Below are 19,536 nucleotides of genomic sequence, written 5' to 3'. Positions count from 1 at the left end.
CCAACGAATGAGAAACATTCGCCTTTGCTACCCGGAGGACGGCAGCTCCTGCAGCACAGTGTCACCAGTGTGGGGCCCAGAGGGTGGAGCGCCGCCTGCTGACCCACCAAAACTACTCTCACCGGCAACTTGGCTTTCTTTGGGGGTCTCCCATCCCATGTGACCGAGCTCAGCGCCTGAGGCAGAACGAGATCGAGCTGGAGAAGGTACAGTAGCGACCCTGCTGTCACAGCAGCGTCTGTCAGCGCTCTTGCAAACTGCACGCCTTCACTGACCAGTCCTTCCTCGTCTCTACTAACTGTCTTGCAGCCGGGACGCAGGGAGGTCAGACCAGGCTTATTTTGTATTAAGCACAGCGTGGAATTGAAGCTTTCCCATTGAAATCCATTTTTACACAACCCCCCCCCCCAAAAAAAAAACCCTGTCAAATCACTGCATGCGGTAGTTATGTCGGAAGTCTACATGCAACAGGTCGCTGCGTTTTAAAGACCGCTTTACTTCGATTGTATCAAAATCTTTTGGGGGGTGTTCCCGCCCTCTAGATGCAAGGTGGCAGAAGAAGAGCGCATCTGAATACAACATCATAGCACAATCCCCCAAACCAGGAATTCCTACTTTAATTCCAATAACCAGGCGACCTGTACAGTACAAAGGCCAGCCCTGGTCTGACAACATTCTAACAGACGACCCTCTGCCTGGGCGCATCTACGTTTCACGTGCCGCAAAGAAGCTTTTATTAAAAGTCTAGGTGCTGGGCCGATCACACCACAAGGAGATGAGATTAAGAAGAAGCACTTGTTAGGGTAACGATTCAAATTGCTTTCTAATAACGGGCTATGGGAAATTGTCTATTGTATGCAGAAGGGGCTCTCATATACTGTTGGCTTGGTTCTTACAGCCGGTTTACAGTGACTATCCAAAGGGTTCCCTGGCGATTTCCATCTCCCCTCCACATTTATCACATCGATCTACAGGCTATCACGTCTATGTCCACATTGTAATGAGGCCTGTAGGGCCATTCCTCTGACAGAAATTAGTCTAGTAAGGCACTGTATGTTGAAGCCGAAGCCATGCCAAGGCCACATGAATCGGCGAAATGGTGCTTCCCTGACTGACTGGTGTCGTCCACTGTCAAGGTCCCAGTGCTTCTAGTGCTGGGATGAAAACACTGTCCTCTGATGCATTATCATGACCCTTTCAGCCAAGACCATTAGAACACAGGCTTACAGCCTCGGAAGGGCAGTCAATAAGGGACGTTCAAGCTCCACCTTGGACGAGCTTCTGTTCATCCCAGTACTACAGCCAGGCCTCCTTCTGCAGAACGGCATGCTCCACGAGCTCCACGAGCAGGACGGGCTTACCTCTGGCACCCCCATCTTCCTGCAGGCGTCCAGGAAGTTCTCCACGTTCCTCCGGCACTTGGCCATGCTAAGCTTAGGCTGTGGATGGAACAGTTGCAAAGACGTATTTCAGAACACCAAGAAGCTACAGTAAAAGCCACTTTGTCAGAGGGGGAACTGCTGCATGAATACAAGTAATACAAGTACGACTACAATGTGAAAGTCTATGTCGGGGAAGAAAAGTCATGCACGCAATGCGCCGGTCCGGGCCCAGAACAGTGTTGATTAGGAAGGGTTTCCGAACCCTGACGTACCACCGCTGGTGATGGGACATGAATGCTGGCGACCGATCGAGGGCGGATGTGGTTGACTAAGTGGCACAAGACCACGCCGTCCATCAGGGAGGCTCCCAGGTCCTCCGGTAAGACCACTTTCAGTCGGCTCTCGATGGCCTGGGGATCCAGAGCACAGCGCGTGGCGGAGAGAGGGAAACAGCAGTCAGCCAAGTCGCCCAGCCTCCCCCAGGCCGTCCCTCCCCACTGCTGCACGACAGACTGAGCCAACGCAGCAGACAGCAGCGGTGTGGGACTGACACCGGCCTACACATCCCGGGGGACACAGGACTTCCGAAACACCCGTTTCTCTGCAAAACCAACCGCGGCAGTGACAGTACACAGTACCACTTCCTCTATGAGTCCTAATAATGACACTCCACCGCAGCGTTCCCTCGCCAACCTCAGAACGTGCTCACACAGCCCGGCCTCGCACTCGGCTCTTCCCCGCGCAAGCGTTCGAAAACGAAGCCACCCTCCCACATCTCCCAGCCCCACCAGCGCCCCTCCGAGACCAGCTAGGCGTCTAGCTGCAGACTTTTACAGCAGCGTGTGCACGCGGTGTCGGTGCCCTTGCCGTTTCATAGCACGTGTGCCGCGATGATTTAATTTCTCCTCAAAATTCATTTTTAGCACTTTCACGTGCTGAGTGGCTGTGCTGGTCGCTGTGAAGAGGGAGAAGCCTGCGGGTTGTGTCAGCCCCTGACGAGTGGATCAGAGCCTGGGAACCAGAGCCCCTCTCTCCCACACTGTCGAGTTTCTGCGAGCCGCGGTTTTGGCAGCCACAGAGGTTTCAGTAACTAAACCCCGAGGCTGCCGGGGGAAGACTGCAGCTCTTCTTGGCTTCTGTTCGGAGAGGCTGACTTTAACGCCTCCAATATCCCTAAATGAAGCTGCGGAAAGGGGCCCCCTGTCCTGCTGTCACCTCACCTCCCTGAGCTGCCCCGTCAGCTCCAGCTCCTCCCTCATTTGTTCCATTTTCCGCCGGATCGTGAACTGGGGGTCCACGGATTCTAGGCTCTTGGGGGTCCTCAAGAAAACTGTTAGGAGGGAGAGGAAAACAGCAGCAGAATTAAAAGAGGTCCCCATCGAAGGCCTGGACGCGCGAATCCCCAAACCCAGACAATAAGAGCGCTCAAAAATCAAGCAGGGCAGGATTATTCTTTTGATCTTGCTTTAAGTTCGACACCGAAGTCTCGTTCAGAAGTATATTACCTGTTACTCCCTTTTATGGACTAACATACAAAACAATGACCTGCCCGCCCTCCCCACTGGGCTGGTGAGCTGTCACGCACAGTGTTTACTTGTTCAGCGCATCACCTCTCTTCTTGATGAGCTGTCAGATTTCGCGGCATAAAATAAAAGACGCAAAACACAGCACAGCTTGAAAAGACAAATTGAGGGATTTGTTAGCTTACGTTTAGGAATCAAGCAGAAGCATTAGGGTTCTGCCGAGCGCACAAACAAGCAAAAGACAGAGAAGAAACATCATAGAAGCCTTGAAACTATTACAAAAAGTGTTTACAAAATCTAACAATTATCACATAGCTTCTGGTAAAACAGTAATACACAAACTACTTTGAAAAACTTACTTTATTTACCCAAACACACTGCGGATTTGTTTCAGTGCATGGTATTCATTGACTGTAAAGACACTGGAAAATGGGTTTTTTTGAGAGCTGCAACTGACGACAAGACAAATGATAATGCATGTGCAAGCCTGCTCAACTATTTACAGGAACTGAAACTTACACATCACAAAGATGAAATCCTCAAGCCCTTTCATGAATCCTGAATTTATACTTCGGTCACAAGAGGGAGCCAGTGTACAGCGTATAGGTAATTCCGACTATTCATTCTTGAATTAAAAATTCAGATGTCTCAAAGGAACAGAAACTATTAATTTCTCCTCTGAATAGTCTCTCTCAGATTAAAAGCAAAACTTCTTAAAGAAAAGCAACTTAAGAAAGGATGAAAAAATGATCAAGAAGGACAAGATTGATTGCGAGTGCTGTACATAGAGGCAGGTTTACATGAATGAAAACCAGACCAGGACCAATGCAATGAAACAAGCTCCTAATTTGAGAGAAACTCCACTTCACACAGCACTGAATTTCTTTCTGGAAATTCCACCAATTCTGTGCTCTGTAATGGGTTTTCTGTATATATCTTGTGATATATAAGAAACGGAGAAATAAGAATGATCATTGCAGTACCCAAAGCATCATGGAAAATAAGCAAACCAGAATCTGAGCATCTGAAGCCTGTAGTTTAACAGTAAAACGTCAAAGGGCAGATCAGTCTCAGCAACTGCTTTTAATGTTACATTAAATGAAAAATGTTGGCTCAGGGTAACAGCATGGAAAACTACAAGACACAATACTTTTCCACTCTGCCTCACCTACTTGATTAAGACTTGGAGTTAGGGAAATAATTCAGTCTGAGCTCTGAAACAACACTGTGTCAAATGCTGAACGTTTGCAATAACCCTAAGAAAGAGCCTTCTTTCAGAGACAAAGGTGTACACATTCCAAAGATCTGGGCTGCCTCAGGAAAGTCAAGATAACCTACTGTTTCAAACGTCTTGTCACCAGAGGGTATATTATACATTCGCTTTCCTCCGATTAGGCATATCATACCACATACTGTAGCAATTAACTCTTTTCCTCTTGTTGTACAGTAAATAAAAGCAAGGCAGTTCTTCTCGAAACACTATGGCTCAAAAGTCCTAGAAAAGATTATTTCTAGCAATAGTTTAGTTTTGTATTCCCACACTTATTTTCCTAGTTAAACATTCCAGAGAAAAAAAAAGTCACCCATTCTTAAAGTTTCCAAATGATCGGTTCTGACTTAATTTTCATAGTAGAGTCATGAAATCATTAAGTACAGTATGAACTCAACTGGGCAGGCCACCCAAATGATCCCTCCTTTATCTGAGAGGAGACCAGATAAACACGACATGCTTGGCACTCCAGACATCTCAGTCTAGACATCAGGGGTTCCTACCCAGATCCAGATTAAAACCTACATGATTTTGACAGTCCCAGACTACAAGAGAGACATAAGAGAGACACAATCTGCCACACCAGAAAGCTCTTGATAACCCATGCCATATAAAACATCACTTAATCCACTAAACAATGCCACAGAGCTGTCCTGTCACAGCCAGCACAGAAGAACACTGAGATTTTTTATTCTAAATAAGGCTCAACTCAAAAACCTTTAAGACATTTAGTAATATGAGCAGACTAAGTTTACGAGAGAAAACCAAACACTGCTCAGGGACAGTCTCTCATCATTGACTCAGGTCTACCCTCCCCCTCTCTCAGATGCTTGGCTTTGTCCCGACATCGGAGAAGTAATCAGACGCTGAGAACTGGAAATTGCTCTCAACTGTCATCATACCTGTCAGCCACAGAACTGTGTCTCTCAGGGTTTCCATGGAAATGATTAGTTCAAGGTCACACATCACAGTACTTTGTGTAACAAAGGAAAACACCCCTGTGACTGACTGCAAGGGCAAAACTAAACTGGAAAGGATCAAAAGAATGAATCCAGGTCCCATGACCCTGTGATACATTTTGGTGTTGATCTGGAATCTTACTAACAGGCTGTCTGAGCCATTTACACTCTCCTAAAGAAAGAGTCCTGACTTCACCCAAGAACTCTGGATAACACCCAGTAAACTAAGGTAGATTTAGTTTTTTGAGGAGACAAATATCATTTAATTTTCAATATGCTCTGGTTTTGGACAAGCATGGAACATGTTACACTTTAAAGACCCCTTTTAACGTTCACTGGTTTTTACACATTGATGATTTTTTAAAGTAAGGAGTGAGAAAAAAACAGCTAAAGTAACAGAATGTCTCTGACTTCACCAGGACAACCGATTGCTGTTGAACAGAATTTCTAAACTATTCCGAGTTACACTAGCCTTATACAGCTGTTAATTGAAAGGCATAGTTATATAACAAGTCGTCAGGGAGATTTATTGCTCTTTCATTTTTGCCAACGGAATCGGAGCAGGAGAATCTGTCAGCTAATTTTTTCCAGCCCAAGTGATTTAGGGATGTGTGTGGAGGACAGGTCAGCCTCTGGGGAATTCTGAATTTCCTCCAATGTAAATTACAAAGATTTGGATTACGAAGAAATGTTAGGGACAGTCTAAACCTTACACAAGAAAGGCTATGCTAGGCTATGGTGTGTAACATCTATTCATCCATTTTCTAACCTCTTCATCCAACTCAGGGTTGCAGGAGACTTGGAGCCTATCCTGGCAAGCAACTGGCAGGGTACACCCCGGCCATCGCATCACAGCGCAGAAAGACACAGACACATACATGCACACACTCACGCTAGGCGCAACTTTCCCAGAAGTTAATCAACCTGCCAACATGTTCCTGGACTGTGGAAGGAAACCAGAGTACACAGAGAAAATCCAGGTAAACTCAAGGAGAACACGCAAACGCCACACAGGTAGTACCCCAGTTGTGGAACTGAATCCAGGACCCCTGAACCGCAACGCCAGCATTCCTAACCACTGTGCCACTGTGCTACCCCGGAGTCGTTTACTGGGCAGGCTCACTTGACATTTTAATTTGCACTTTTTCTGGTAGACTATCAGATACCCTTGATTAATCCTAAAGCCACACCGAGCTGGATGGATGGATGGAGTTGACCAAATTAAAGTATTATGCTCAGAGGAATAACAGTAGAGTTACATTTACAGAATATGGACGAGTCAGAGAAAGCTCATCTAGCGCTCGGCTGCCTTCTGCCAGACAAGAGGACAGACGTCATCAGAGGTGAGCCTCATCCTGATGGGTAACAAGCTAAAAACAAGGGGAGGTCTGTGGGCTTTACAAGCAGAATTGAGGATTCCCTGCTATCTCGCGCTTCATTCCTTATCACTGGTCTGCAGGGCAACATGTATCATACCTGACCTGTCACAAAGACGGCCGAAAGCAAAAAAAAAAACGATAGACACATCGTGAAAGAGAATATTTTCCAACACTAGGGCACTGTAAAAGCTACCAGAGCAGCCCGCCTTCGCATGCAAATGATGTGCCGGCTATGCTGCAGCGCACTAACAAAGCGGGCGGAAAATTGGTGCTTTTTGATGGGAGACTGGCATCATGGAACATAGCCTCTGCCTGCCAGAGTCAAGGACAGAGCAGTGCGGTGTCATGCCAGGGTACCAGGGTACCCTCGGTCATGTGGAAAAAGAGGCACACGGGTCAGCTGGCCTGACCCCTGAGAAACAGCACATTCCTGTCCAGGACGCTCCACAGCAACGGACAGAAACGTCCCGGAAGGCCCACCAGGAGTCAGCAGGCCCTCACATTTGGCTGCCCTTAAATGATTGTGCTGGGGGATGAAATATCGCAACATTTTTCCACGCCGTTTTGTTTTACTTTCTCCCCAGGGGCCAAACGTAACTCACAGTGAAAACAAACATAGATAAACTCTACCGCAAAGGGACTGGAAAAACTGTCGACGCAGTTCTGTCCCGCAAACTCAAGACGTTGCCTTGGACAGCTTGAGCAGCCATAATGCTCCATCACGCAAGGAGGGCGTCTCTGCCCTCGGAAAGCATGGGCAGGCTCTTCAATCAGCCCTTTCACAAAATGCTCGTGTACAGTGATGACTTCAGGGACTGCTCACTGACTGAGGGCCGCAGGGCAGCTTAGTGGTTGGCACTGCTGCTTCACGGCGCTGGAGCCCTGGGTGTGAGTCGTTCGGTGCTGTCAGCGTGGAGTTTGTATGTCCTCCCACCCAGAGGAAACCTCCACGAACACGGGGTGGACCTGAATGCCAACAGGTTCACTGGCATCTGTTAAAACGGCCCTGGTTGTGAACGTGTACATGTCAGTGTTTGTGTCTGATCTGTAATGGGCTGGCATCCCATCCAGAGTGTAGCCTGCCTTGTGCCCACTGCTTGCCAGGATAGGCTCGGCTCCCCTGCTACCCTGTACTGGATAAACAGTTAGAAAATGGCTGGAGTTTACCGAAATAAAGTTTCACACTCAAAGCAATAACAGCAGTGTCTCGCCCAAGATTTGACCCCATACCTGCCTTTCTGGATTCCAGAGCTCAAACAACTGCTCTACGATGCCACCCTAAATAAACCCCCTTTTATCCCCCGATAGACTAAAAATCCTTTTCTGAGAGCTTTTCAATGTGAAAACAACAATTTTATTCATACACGCTAACGTCTTTGGTACGGGGCCAAAAACGACACTGAAAAGAGCTGGAATCAGCCTTGACACAATAAATAAAGATCTGCGAACGCCCACCCGTAAGCAAGCCCTTGTCCTTTAAGCAGCTGGCTCAGTCCAACACTCTTCCTTTCCCAGAGGGTGAGATTTCAACCCTGGGCTTCATATCCAGGGGCTTACTGGGTCTTTACTCAGGTGTTTATTTTCACTGACCATGCCCGTGTCCTGGAAAGACAAGGTGCTGCCACACAAGGTAACACTTTAATGATTCATGAGCAGGTCATCTCCACCTGATGCAGGTGTTTTGTGTTATTGATTGCGTATCTTTGATGGGTGCATACTGTACGTCAGTACGCTGTGGGTAAGTCTATAACCTGGAAAGCTCTGCAAGACTGAAAGGAACAGCCACATTCACAAGATGTCTTGAAACACCAGCGGAAAGAACAGTAAGGACACCTTCTATTCCCAAGCCAATGTCAGCTAATAGAAACAGACCAATTGCTAAAGCACTGTTCTGTGTGAGGGGCTGTAAAGTACAGAGATCATCAGTTCACTTCACTATGATGATGCTGCCTTGCTACCCATCAATTCATTTTCCATTTTTCTCAGTCAGCACTTTCTTCCGGTTATTTCCATTCACAAACAGTGAGCGAACCGGCCCTGTGCAGGTGAACAATGTATGCCGACAGTGTTAATGTTGCTCTGCATTGTGTACTTCACACACTTTTACACATGACTGCCATCAGCAAAATAAATTACAGATGTATTTATACGGTTATAGCCGGCATTCGAACCAGTGAGATGCGCAGGACAGTTTATGAACTGCAGTCCACAGAATAGGCTTGGACAGCTCACCCAAAGTTAACAAGAGGAATGTTTTTTTATGGAAGAAAACAATTCTGTCTTCACCCTCACCACAAGTGTATATTCACACTTCGGGTTCCTCCATAACGGAGCAGAGACAGGAAAATCCTTGAATCCTTGAGTTAATAATTAATAACAGTTCTTTGCATTATACAGCAGCTCTCGCCCTAAATGATCCCCGAAGTGCTTTTACACACAGGAGAGGCCCCACTAACGTAAAAGATCAGGTAAGAATGAGAAAACACCTCACCAGCTGAATGACAGGAGAGCTGTGGGAAGTCCAGATTGTTCAAGCCCAGAGTGATGTAAGGTGCTCATAGGATCTTTCATGACCAAGGACTTCTTTTAAACGCCTCGTCTAAAGGACGGCACCTCCAACAGGACAATGTCCCCAGCAGTCACCAGGCTGAGGCGCTGGGTCAGAAACGGACGTCCGGAGGGGAGAGTCTCGCCCGCTGGTCCCCCAGGACCACTCGTAGCGGCACTCTGTCTCCGCAGCTCTCCCATTCCAAACCCTGACCAGGAGGTCCCAGGATCTCGGGCTGCTGCCTACTCCCACAAGCCCGAACTCACAAAGCCGGTGTCGAAATGTATTGCAAGCCCTCTCAGCAATGGGTCGAAAATGTGTCCAGCTTTGGGTAAAAAGTGGAGAGTGTATTGTCCTCCCAGAGATATTTCCTGAAACACCTACACTGAGTGAATGGGAAAGGCTTAACTGCTGGGAACCAACACTCACCACAAATGTATATCTACAGTTTCTAGATAACACATCCTTCCTCCGCGGAGCTACTGCCCGTATTGAGCAGCCCGTATCAAAGCACACTCCCGGCTGCAGTCAGGGATGCTCCTCAGAGACAGAGGGAAGAGGTGTATGAACCTTTGAAACTGCGGCTAACTTTTTCTGTCTGCAACGGGAAACTAAATCAACCAGTCTTCTGCCAAATCAACCATTAGTGTCCTACAGTTTGAGCATTCAGAAAACAATGGCACACACGTTGAAGCCGGGGTGAGGGGTCATTAAGCCTCATCTAGAGATGTGCTGATGTGCTACAGTAACTAACACCTGGTAAAGGAAGGGGTCTGGAGGTCATGCCAACCACATCTAGTTGAACCACAGAGCAGTGCTGGGATTGATTTCAGTAACTGGCGAGGCCTGAGTGCAGGGTAAGCTCTAAGATCACGGGTTCGAACCTTCATCCTGTAACTAGCCTGCTGAGACTCGGATTCTCTAAGCGCCGGTTATCTGCAGGCACACAGTGCTGTCAGTGAGCTCTGAACCCCCAGTATGGGGCTGAGTTGCCTGTGATACGCGACAAGACGGTCTTTCATGGGTTTTGGAAACAAAAACAATAATTTCATAATTGACTATTCTCAATCTAAAAAGGAACTTTTTAAAACGGAAGCATTGAGTCGCTATCCGAGACTCACTATGGGACACAGCTGCGAAAGGAAAGCTATTGGGAGAGCAGTATTGTTTTGAGTGAACGTAAGACAGAAAGACAACCCCAAAAAAATCCAGATAATCTGATCGTCCGGTCTCCTACACTTACTGGGATTGCCGACAGCAGAATAAACAACCACGGGCCACGTTTCCCAAAAGAAATGAGCGGAAACCCAGAATTAACGTAGACACATATTTATAACAAACATTTGCTGAACGTCAGAAAAACCACCCCACGAGCCAGCAGCCCCGTGTCCTGCGCATGCCCACACCGACAGAGGAAGCTGTCCCAGCAAGCTCTGTTCAAACTCAGCAGAAGCTAGAAGACGGGCCCGAGAAAGCCCTGTCGCGCTGTTGGACCGGGCAGAATCCCGTGTAGCGGTTTTACAGCCCCACCTGAAATGTGACAGCTCGTACCCGCAACCCACAGGAAGAGCCGAAACAAGGCCCAGCCGGCTCAGCCGCTGCCCCGCGCTCCCTCAGCTCTGACCGGGTACGACAGGAAGAGAACCTACCCCTGTTTCGCACGCCTCCTTCAGCTGGGGCAGTGAGGGTGCCTGTATCCCCTGTCAGGGCCTGTGTGGCGGGGCTGAAAGAGGAGGGGGGGGGGGAGGAGGGCTCTGGAGGAGCGGGGGGAGGCAGGGCAGGTCCATGTCCCAGAAGTGGGAAACCAGAAAATTAACACACACAAGAAAAGAGAAGGAGAAAGGGACCAGCAGCAGCAGTTGACACACACACACACACACACGGGAGGCAAAAGGGGTGCAAGTCGTTGAGGGTGGCGTGAGGAGTCATGCAGCGATCGGGGGGGGAGGGGGGGTAACAGGGCAGAGAGGAACAGTGCCAAAGAAGCGCAACAGAAACATGGAGGATAATAAAAAAAAATCCAATGTTAGTGCTTTTACATTTTGATTTCATGGCATGCAGTTAATGCTAGCTGTTAAAGCTACACAGGGAAAGACTAAACTCCTGCCTCTTGCTATTGTTGCAACCAGTGGGACTGCGATGGAGCAGCAGGTTGAGCAAGTTGTTTGCAGCAGACTCCTTGAAACTGTACCCAGAGGCTTCAGGTCATTCATTGTGAGGAGGAAAGGGGCTGTCAGAAGACTCATGACAGTAATTCTGGGATGCTGCAATTCTGTAGTTGTAATCCAGCTCCCAGTGGACTGGTCAGTTACTGTAGCTACAGAATCTGGCCTTATTAGCTTGAAGCACAACTCCCTTCTCAATGTCCAGTTTCAGATGTCTATCCTCGTGGTGGTGTCTGACAATCCGCGGTGCAAGCTCAGTACATTGTGCATGGGCTAAGAACCCGGTTTGTTTTCGGAAAGGTCTTTTTTAAAAAAAAAAACAAAAAGTTCTAAATATCCAGTTAAGAGACAAGTTTATGGCATTAAGGATGGGCTCTTCAGGACAGAAGACTCTGATTTGCAGAAGCGCTCTGCCCCCTGAAAGTCTAAAGCATTCTGGGTACAGTTTTCCGTTTTGTTAGCGTCTTAACCACTAAAACAAAACTGCTGCTGCCTAGGAGGGCCTGCATTGCTGGAGCGTCAAGCTTCCAGGCCAGCGGCTGAACAGCAGGCCTGGGCTTGTTCACGGCATCACACAGCACAGATGTCCTGTCTCTCAGCGGCAGGCTGCAAGATGTTTGTTTGCTCTAGATAAGCTCTGCAACACATGCCAATTGGCAGGAAAAGGAGTTTTTTTAATAAAAGGAGAGATTTTCTACAATGGATTTTTGTTAAAAAAAAAACCACAGCCCCCTGAAATGGTTTTCTTAACAGAATCTCTTCTGCTCCAGGCGCTTCTGTCCCATTTTGAGGTGATTAATGGCCCAAACTCAGTAAGTGATGAGTACGGGGAGGACAAGAGCTAGCCTAGGTTCTACTGACAGAAACCATGGGAGAGGAGAGCTGGAAATATGAAGCTTCTCGATAATCCAATGCATTCATCCTTTTATCCAAACAGAATTTTTACTGCTTTTCTTCCGAGATGTACCATCATGTAACAGGCCCAGACATCATCCAGTCCTTCATGAGCATTCCCTCATCAGTACCAAGAGTGACAACTGTCCTGTTTAATACCAGAGGACGATATTACAGGCGCTTAACCGCAGTCTTCTCATACCTTCATCTGTGGACATTGTGTTGGATCTCTCCATAAAGTCAGCATAGTCCTCTGTTAAGCAGTTTATTGCCATGTGCTGTTATGTAAACAGTTTAGTACTATCTAAATTTTGTACAACACTCTTGAAATTGCAACATTAAATGCCGGACCCATGATTGATATACTTTGTATCGAACATAGATCTTGGCTCATCTAGGTGTCTGCAGACTGCTCTGCTGTTGCAATACGATTGTAGCAATATACCGTGTCAATATATACCCACTATATCGTCGCAGTACAGTGCTTAATTGTGGTAACTGTGAGTGCAGGCTGCCCCCTTGAGGACACCCCCCAACCCCGGTCACAACCCAGGTCTGCACCTACCTGATCGAGGCCTCAGCCCAAAAGGGGGAGAGTTAAGCGAGGGAGAGGATGCACAGCTTCCTGATTCCCCCTGGACAGACCAGAACAAAAAGAAGGAAGTCAGCATGTAAAACGAGAGCCCAGTAAAACCATCCCTTCAGAGAGCTTGACCAGGCTGCTCAATACAATCAGCAGAACGTCAGCAGAAAGGATATCCAGTCACAGCCTGTATCCACACTGATATCTACAATCGACTGACGCACATCACGGGGGTCAGCCATCATCTTCGTGAAATCATTATTTTGGTTTGATATGTACATATTTCATATGTTTTTCAGTTCTTATCTTTGTTGAAAGTCACACGATTTTTGATTGAGTGATTTTTTATCCTTTTTAAGCGTAGTTTTTAGTATAGTTCTTTAGTTTTAGAGTCGGTAGCTGTAGTTGTAGAATACAAGGAATAGTTGTGTTTTGTTCTCATTTCTGATAGCTGTTTTCTGATTTTTTATAACAATAAAAATATTTTTAAATAATTATATATATATAATATATATTCCATATATAGTGCATTTATTTAACTTGTTTCTCTGAAGAAAATGGAAAAACAGAAAACATTAAGGAAAAGACAGTAGGTGTTCAAGCTTCAACCATGAACAAATACTGCTCCCGCTTCACAAAGCGGCTGGATAAGATACTCAGAACACTTCGCTGCTGGAAATCATTGTCATGTCACACTTTTATATTCTTACAATAGGCCTATGAAGCAAAAGCATACAACAGAAATAAATGTTGTGATTGAGAAAAGGCTCTGAAATCACAGTCATTATTCTCGCCACATCTGTAATTTAATAGATCCACGCAGTGTCACGTCTACCACATTTCACAAGAAATGGTGCTGCAGCCCTCCTGCAGACACTGGCCGGCTCTGTACTACAGTGCACAGAGGCCATACCGGCTGTGCGATGAAGGCCCAATGCCCTGTTAAGTGACTGTATATTTATGTTTTTATGTTTTTGTCAATAACCTGCATTTTCTCTAAGTTAAAAAAGACTGATACATCTCTACAAAATGGACACATTTAAATGGACTCTGATATACTGAAAGACGTCAAAACAAACCTTCCTGAGCTCTTTCTAATACATTTCCAGTGCAATAAGATCCTTATCTTCAGTCTAATAAAAAAGCACTTCACAAAGCCAGTGTTCTATCTGGGTCACTTTAAAGATATAATTGGTAGAACTAACAGAAAGGCATAGAAATAAAATGGAAGAGAAAGTGGGAAAAAAGGAAGGCTTTATCAGGGACTTACCCCATCCCCACAATCCCTCCTCAGTTCACTCTGTGCTCCCTGTGCACTCAAGTCACTCTGCAGATAAAAAAAACATCATTTTTTGTTCAGGTTGCACACATTACTTTTGTAGCTCTGTGTGGCCACGCTCGGCTGTGTGCCCCGTCTACAGCCTAAGTTATATTTCATAAAAGATCTGTTTACATTTTGATGTTCCAGATCAGTTTATTGTTGGATGCTTTTGAAACTCTTGCCACAAAGATCACATTTATTCTTTGTCAAATGTTAATTTTGCTTTCACAGCTGCTCGGGCACTACAGGCATTTTCTTAGGCAACAGATATAAACTGCAAACTGTTACTGTTTCTACTGTGGGTCATCAGGAGTCTTTCTTGCATCAAACTCCTAACAGTTTTCCAAACCATTACAAAACACTTTCCTGAAACTATCTGTTTGGATCAAAAACAAACAAGATGGGAATGAGATCATTCGGTTATGTTCCATTGCACAATGCAAGACTTGAAACATGGTTAGGAAATTATTAAAAATAAGACTCACTGCTCCACATTAACATATTAGAGGCGAACCGCCACGCACCTGATTAACATACAGCTATTGACAGAAGCCCATTGAAAATCAGGGAGTCTAGCTCTGGACCCACATTGCCGATGAACGGAGGCCCATTTTCATTTCTGATTGTTTCTCAGAGTCCATTACAAGCAGAGAACATAACACAGAGACACAACAGGCAGAGGAAAGAGAAGTATCCTGTCCTGTTCCTCTGGCACAGTGAACAGAATGGAACGTCACGATGCAACAGCTACACACACACGAATGAGTGGAGACTAGAGTCTGGCACTGGGCAGTGCGCTGCGGCAGAAGGTGTTTTTACCTCAGTGAATTCGTTCGTTACCTGCTGTGACATTTGTCTCTCAAACTGCTGGCATGCAAGCTGGGCTTCAAGCCTGGCTTTCTCTAGAATCAACTCCCTCTTCTTCTGGAATTCAAGCCCTCCATCAGAACTTTCACTCTACAACATATCAAGCACCTTAGCATTCATCAGCTCTTTATGCGTCTCCAAATGAGAACTAAATGGCTCAGATTGTATTATCTAATAGCAGATGCATAAAGAAGAATGCCAGGAGAAAAAGATCACTAAGGGTTTTAATGCTTGAATTAGTTCCAGACAACACTGCAAGGGCTCAGCAAGCAAAGATAAGATACATTTACAAGAAATGCTCCAGTTTTTTTAGAAGCCTGGTTTCATTTTCTCTTGTTCTTTAAAGCAGTACACAGTTATGTATCGCTATAAGCTTTTGAAGATTTCAACACAGGGAAAGAGTCAAGAATTTTGTTATGCAGATTGTGACTTCCATTACAAATGATACAACAGTTTAAGAACCTGTTATTCTGTGCCTTGTTTTGTCACTAATTCTAAAACTGCGATTTACAACTAACTGCATTCCCTTCCTCTGACAAGGAAAGCTCTGTGAACTCCAGACCTATCCTGCTGTCAGCTCTGGCTCTTAACAAGAATAGTGTCCTAACCCAAAAGAATCCAACACAAGATTAGGGAACATGACAACACAGGATTAAGGACAGCACTTACTCATGTAAATACATATATAGCACAACAAAGCAAAAAGCAAAAGCACTGAGACCACAGCAATGTAAACAAAGCCTGCCTCCAGAGTTTAATACTGAACTGCACTTTAATACTGTAGCAGGGTGAAGACAAACTGGACTGGGCACACGTCTTCACGTGAGCAGGCCTGCCTAAACAGGAGAGCAGCCCACAGCTGTGGAATGGCTTACCTTCGGTGTGGTCGGCCCGTCTGTGCTGGTCTGCCCGCTGTGGACAGGGAAACACAAGAAGGAGCACAGTCACTCCACCTGCCAGCTCCGCGTGGGAAGACTGATGGGCAAGCGTCTCAACAAGAGACAAGAAGGCTTACTTGAGCACTGAGTCCTCCGATGAGACCGTGTCCACAGGGTAGAGGAGGACTTCGGCGCTGTCCGTGGGGCTCGTGTTCACTCTGGGGAACACATAGCGAGAGTGAGAAATTCAACAGGACTGAGGTCGGACCCCTGGCGGACAGCCAGGGCAGGACAGATGGAGTCAAAAGAGAAAGGTGTCGTGTCAGTTTCTGTCATCGTTCCATCCTCGTTACTTAACTTGTTGTTGTTGCTGCTGTTCTGTGTTTATGTTTTGATGTTTCCTTAATGTCTTGGTATCTGCTAAGAGCAGGTGGTTACAGGACCCTGTGCAGGTTAGAGGTCGGGGTGTGTATCGAGGCAAACGGGATCTGAAGGACTAGAGACAGAAAGCGTGGCCGAGCAGGAGCAGGTCGAGGTCAAAAAGCCAGAAAGTCCTGAAGAGACAGAACAAACTTCGCGAGGGGGCGGTGAGCTCGAGGTTGGAGGCTCTCCTGATACCGAGCACCGGTGCAGTGTTGATGAAGGTTTAAATAGCGGAAGAAGAGGCGTGGTGAGATAATGAGGATCAATTAGTGAGCTGTTACAGTATCGCAGCCTACATGCAAATAGTGCGTGCACTGCACCTGTGCACGTGACAAATAAACAGAACTGAACACTGTTCCTTTGATTGTAACATGATGTGATATATGCAGTTTGGGGCTTTTGTAAGGCTCTGCCTCAGACCACCATTATTTCAGCTGGTCTAAATCAGCGCTCATCATCAGACCTGTCCTATAAAACTAATTATTAAAAAAACTCTTTTCCTGCATTTCAAATGCATCCTAGAGCACAGCAAATGTGTCCCAAAAGGCCTGAGTGCTGTTCTAACTCTGGAAAGGCAGTTATTTCAGTGCTCTGAATATGAAAACAAATGAGCTAGTTTTGACAGTACAAAGTACAAATGTTGTGTTAATCTAATGTAAGGCTGCATGCTGTATCAAACAAACACAGTAAAGCACTGCCTGCGCTAGCAAAAATAGCCACTGAATCTCTCTGATTTTTGTTGCGAGAAAGAAAAAGTTCAAAATGTCCACGTGCATTAAATCACCAGTTATACTTTGAGTACTTTTAGATAAGGCTCAGAAAACAATGAACATTTCAGTATCGTGACTGAATATCTCAGTGGAGAGGTTTCAAGGAACTAACCTGTTAGGGTCTTGTAATAATTCCACTGCCTCCCTTAGTTGGTTGATCATTTCGATTTGAATCTCTTGATTACCTGTTGGCTTTGCCCTGCAAAAGAAAACCAGACACTGAAGGCATTACATTCAAGTCACCAAAACCAAAGGTTATCTTTCATTGTCAGTGGTTCCTTTCACAGATTTCGAATGCATGAATTGTAATTCATTCTTTTTTTTTAAACGGACTGACAGCCATTCATTTCTTTCAAAGCTTGCTAATTTGGTTGCCCATTTGACCATCAAATGGCTGGCTACTTTTAAACACCACAGGCTCCACTCATTCTGATCCTGCACGTGTTTCAGGGGGTGTATTTTGTGCATGATTATTGCTGTGTAGGAAATTTGGAAGTGGAAGTCGGGTATTCCGAACTTTTTAATAGAAAATGGGATTTTAAACACAAAAGAGGCCCTCACATTTGTTCCATTGTCCAGCTTGTGTCTTCTTCTATTCTGAGTGGCTCATCAAACTCTGCAGCTCTACCCTGTCAGAGAGCAGAAGACATCATAGTACAGTATAACCCAGGACTGCACACGATCAGTCTTTACTCCTTTATAACCACAATTCTAAAGTCAGCTGCAGCCTCTAGTGCCTTGACCCCCTGAGAAGGGCTTATAAAGAGTGCTGTCCATCTACAGGGCATTCCCGGCTCTTCACACAAACTGATGTACACTGACGTCTACTGTGTCCAAACTACAAGAGAAAAAAAGCAGGATCAAATACATTTAGGGAAATGTGGGAAGTTGCACAGAGGGCTTATCTCAAGTCAGGATTTTAATACAGCCGAGTTAAGTCCACACAAGGCTTGTTTAATGAAAGCCCTGAAGCTTCTTCAACTAAATAGTTCTAGCAACACAGTCGGGTCAGGTTTAGACTCATCTTGTGTCGGTCTTGTTTTGAAAATCTGCAGCTGAAAATAATGGAGTCAGCACTCATCTTTATTGCAGAAGAAGCCATGCATTCATCTCATGTTTGTAGCTAGAGGTCACACCCAGGCAGCTTTTTCTAGTTCATATTCAATTGTCTTACAGTTAACACTTTCATCTTAGACCACAGCTTATGTAAGTAAACAACACACATCCCATTTAGACTGCTTTAGAACCAGTTTAACACCATGATATCTAGAAATATACAGTAACCTCCAGATTTCTTCATAGCCCAGCTATATGAATAAAACTGTCCGCTAACAGAATGAGTTACAGATTGCATAATATGTCTTGCTTAAAGACAAAAAAGACACTAGTTTAAATTCAAAACATGCCATACTGTATTACTGTATGGTATTAAGACACTATAGCTATTAAGACACTATAGTCTTAATAGCAGCGCACAAAGCAACATTTTATTTGTAATAGTCCATTTAATAAAGAATATACAAGGGTATTGTATATCACATATGTATTTAAGATATAGCTTTTGGTGTATGAATGGCCTCACTTCAACAGTTTCGTTCAGATTTCACACCAAATACGAATGTATACGAGATTTATTTATACAACAGAAAGCTCATCTTATCTTAATTCAGAAGCCACAAAATGATTAACATTAGTCCACTGCATTATAGGCAATGTAAATCTTTCACCAATTCTTATTTTGTCACCCCGCTATATAAAACTCTTACAATGGTGGCAGGTCTGCAAGGAGCACTACATGGGGAACCAGAGTGAAAGAATATTGATGACCTGCCTTTATGTAGCTTTCGAACTGTGTGCTCAAGCCAGAATCTCTGTACGCTGGCTTGTCCTGTCGCACTTCAGTGTTACTGTTTTCAATCAGTTTCACACAGTCCTGGTCAGAATCCACTATAGAAAAAACAGGAAGAGGAAAAAACAAAGCATTTAAACACGAATCTGGCCTTGAACAAATACTGTACTAATCATTGTTTTCTTCAGGTGTTTAAGTGGAACATACCATATACGATAGCAAATATTTATCTTGTTTACTAAGGTGAAGTCTCTTCACAGGCCTTGGTGTTGTACAATAGTACAGTATGTAAGATTTAAAAGACTAAGCAGTTAAAGCACCTTGAAATATTTGAGAGAATATTATTCCTGGCCTAGAAAAAAAGCAAATAAAAAACCCTGATTCTATTCCCATTTGAGACTTCAAGGGACCTAATTTAAGAACTGAAACTGATGCTGTGGAGTGCAGTCACACAGATAATTAAATCACTGTATCAGGAAGGATAAAGGATGGAAGATGAAGACAGAATTTACTCCTGTGTAGCTCCTGTGTTTGTGACCAGGCCAGTTTTGTGTGGGGTAAGAATTCACAAAACCTCTGATGTCCTGTGTCCTGAGCTCTTGTGATATTTATGCCATATAGCCTTCAGCTCAGTGTGTTACTGTAATGTAAGACTGACCTGAACTGCTTAAGACAGGAAGACAGGCTTTAGGTTAAGTCTACTTCAAGAGCATAAGCGTCTACAT

General features: G+C 45.2%; 1 protein-coding gene across 6 annotated transcripts in view; it reads right to left on the bottom strand.

Moving 5' to 3' along the window:
* Window positions 1-19,536, bottom strand: part of lrch1 (leucine-rich repeats and calponin homology (CH) domain containing 1) — an 81,587-nt gene that overhangs the window by 7,964 nt on the left and 54,087 nt on the right. For 2 of the 6 annotated variants that reach the window (XM_088646366.1, XM_088646377.1), the window contains exons 9-20: window positions 18,794-18,909; window positions 17,524-17,591; window positions 17,075-17,161; window positions 15,907-15,987; window positions 15,767-15,803; window positions 14,865-14,981; window positions 13,974-14,030; window positions 12,686-12,755; window positions 10,711-10,815; window positions 2,603-2,712; window positions 1,655-1,792; window positions 1,362-1,439 (exon numbers count right to left, since the gene is read on the bottom strand). In XM_088646366.1, coding sequence (XP_088502492.1) covers window positions 1,362-1,439; window positions 1,655-1,792; window positions 2,603-2,712; window positions 10,711-10,815; window positions 12,686-12,755; window positions 13,974-14,030; window positions 14,865-14,981; window positions 15,767-15,803; window positions 15,907-15,987; window positions 17,075-17,161; window positions 17,524-17,591; window positions 18,794-18,909 — 1,064 coding nt within the window. The remainder of the gene's footprint in view (window positions 1-1,361; window positions 1,440-1,654; window positions 1,793-2,602; window positions 2,713-10,710; window positions 10,816-12,685; window positions 12,756-13,973; window positions 14,031-14,864; window positions 14,982-15,766; window positions 15,804-15,906; window positions 15,988-17,074; window positions 17,162-17,523; window positions 17,592-18,793; window positions 18,910-19,536) is intronic. The other 4 variants (XM_088646386.1, XM_088646405.1, XM_088646395.1 and 1 more) reach the window with 3 other exon arrangements.

Source organism: Lepisosteus platostomus, chromosome 2, assembly GCF_059453375.1.
Source record: "Lepisosteus platostomus isolate fLepPlt1 chromosome 2, fLepPlt1.hap1, whole genome shotgun sequence".
In the NCBI taxonomy this organism is placed as follows: domain Eukaryota; kingdom Metazoa; phylum Chordata; class Actinopteri; order Semionotiformes; family Lepisosteidae; genus Lepisosteus; species Lepisosteus platostomus.
Note: the sequence above shows the minus strand (reverse complement) of the source record. Positions and strands in the feature narration are given on the sequence as shown.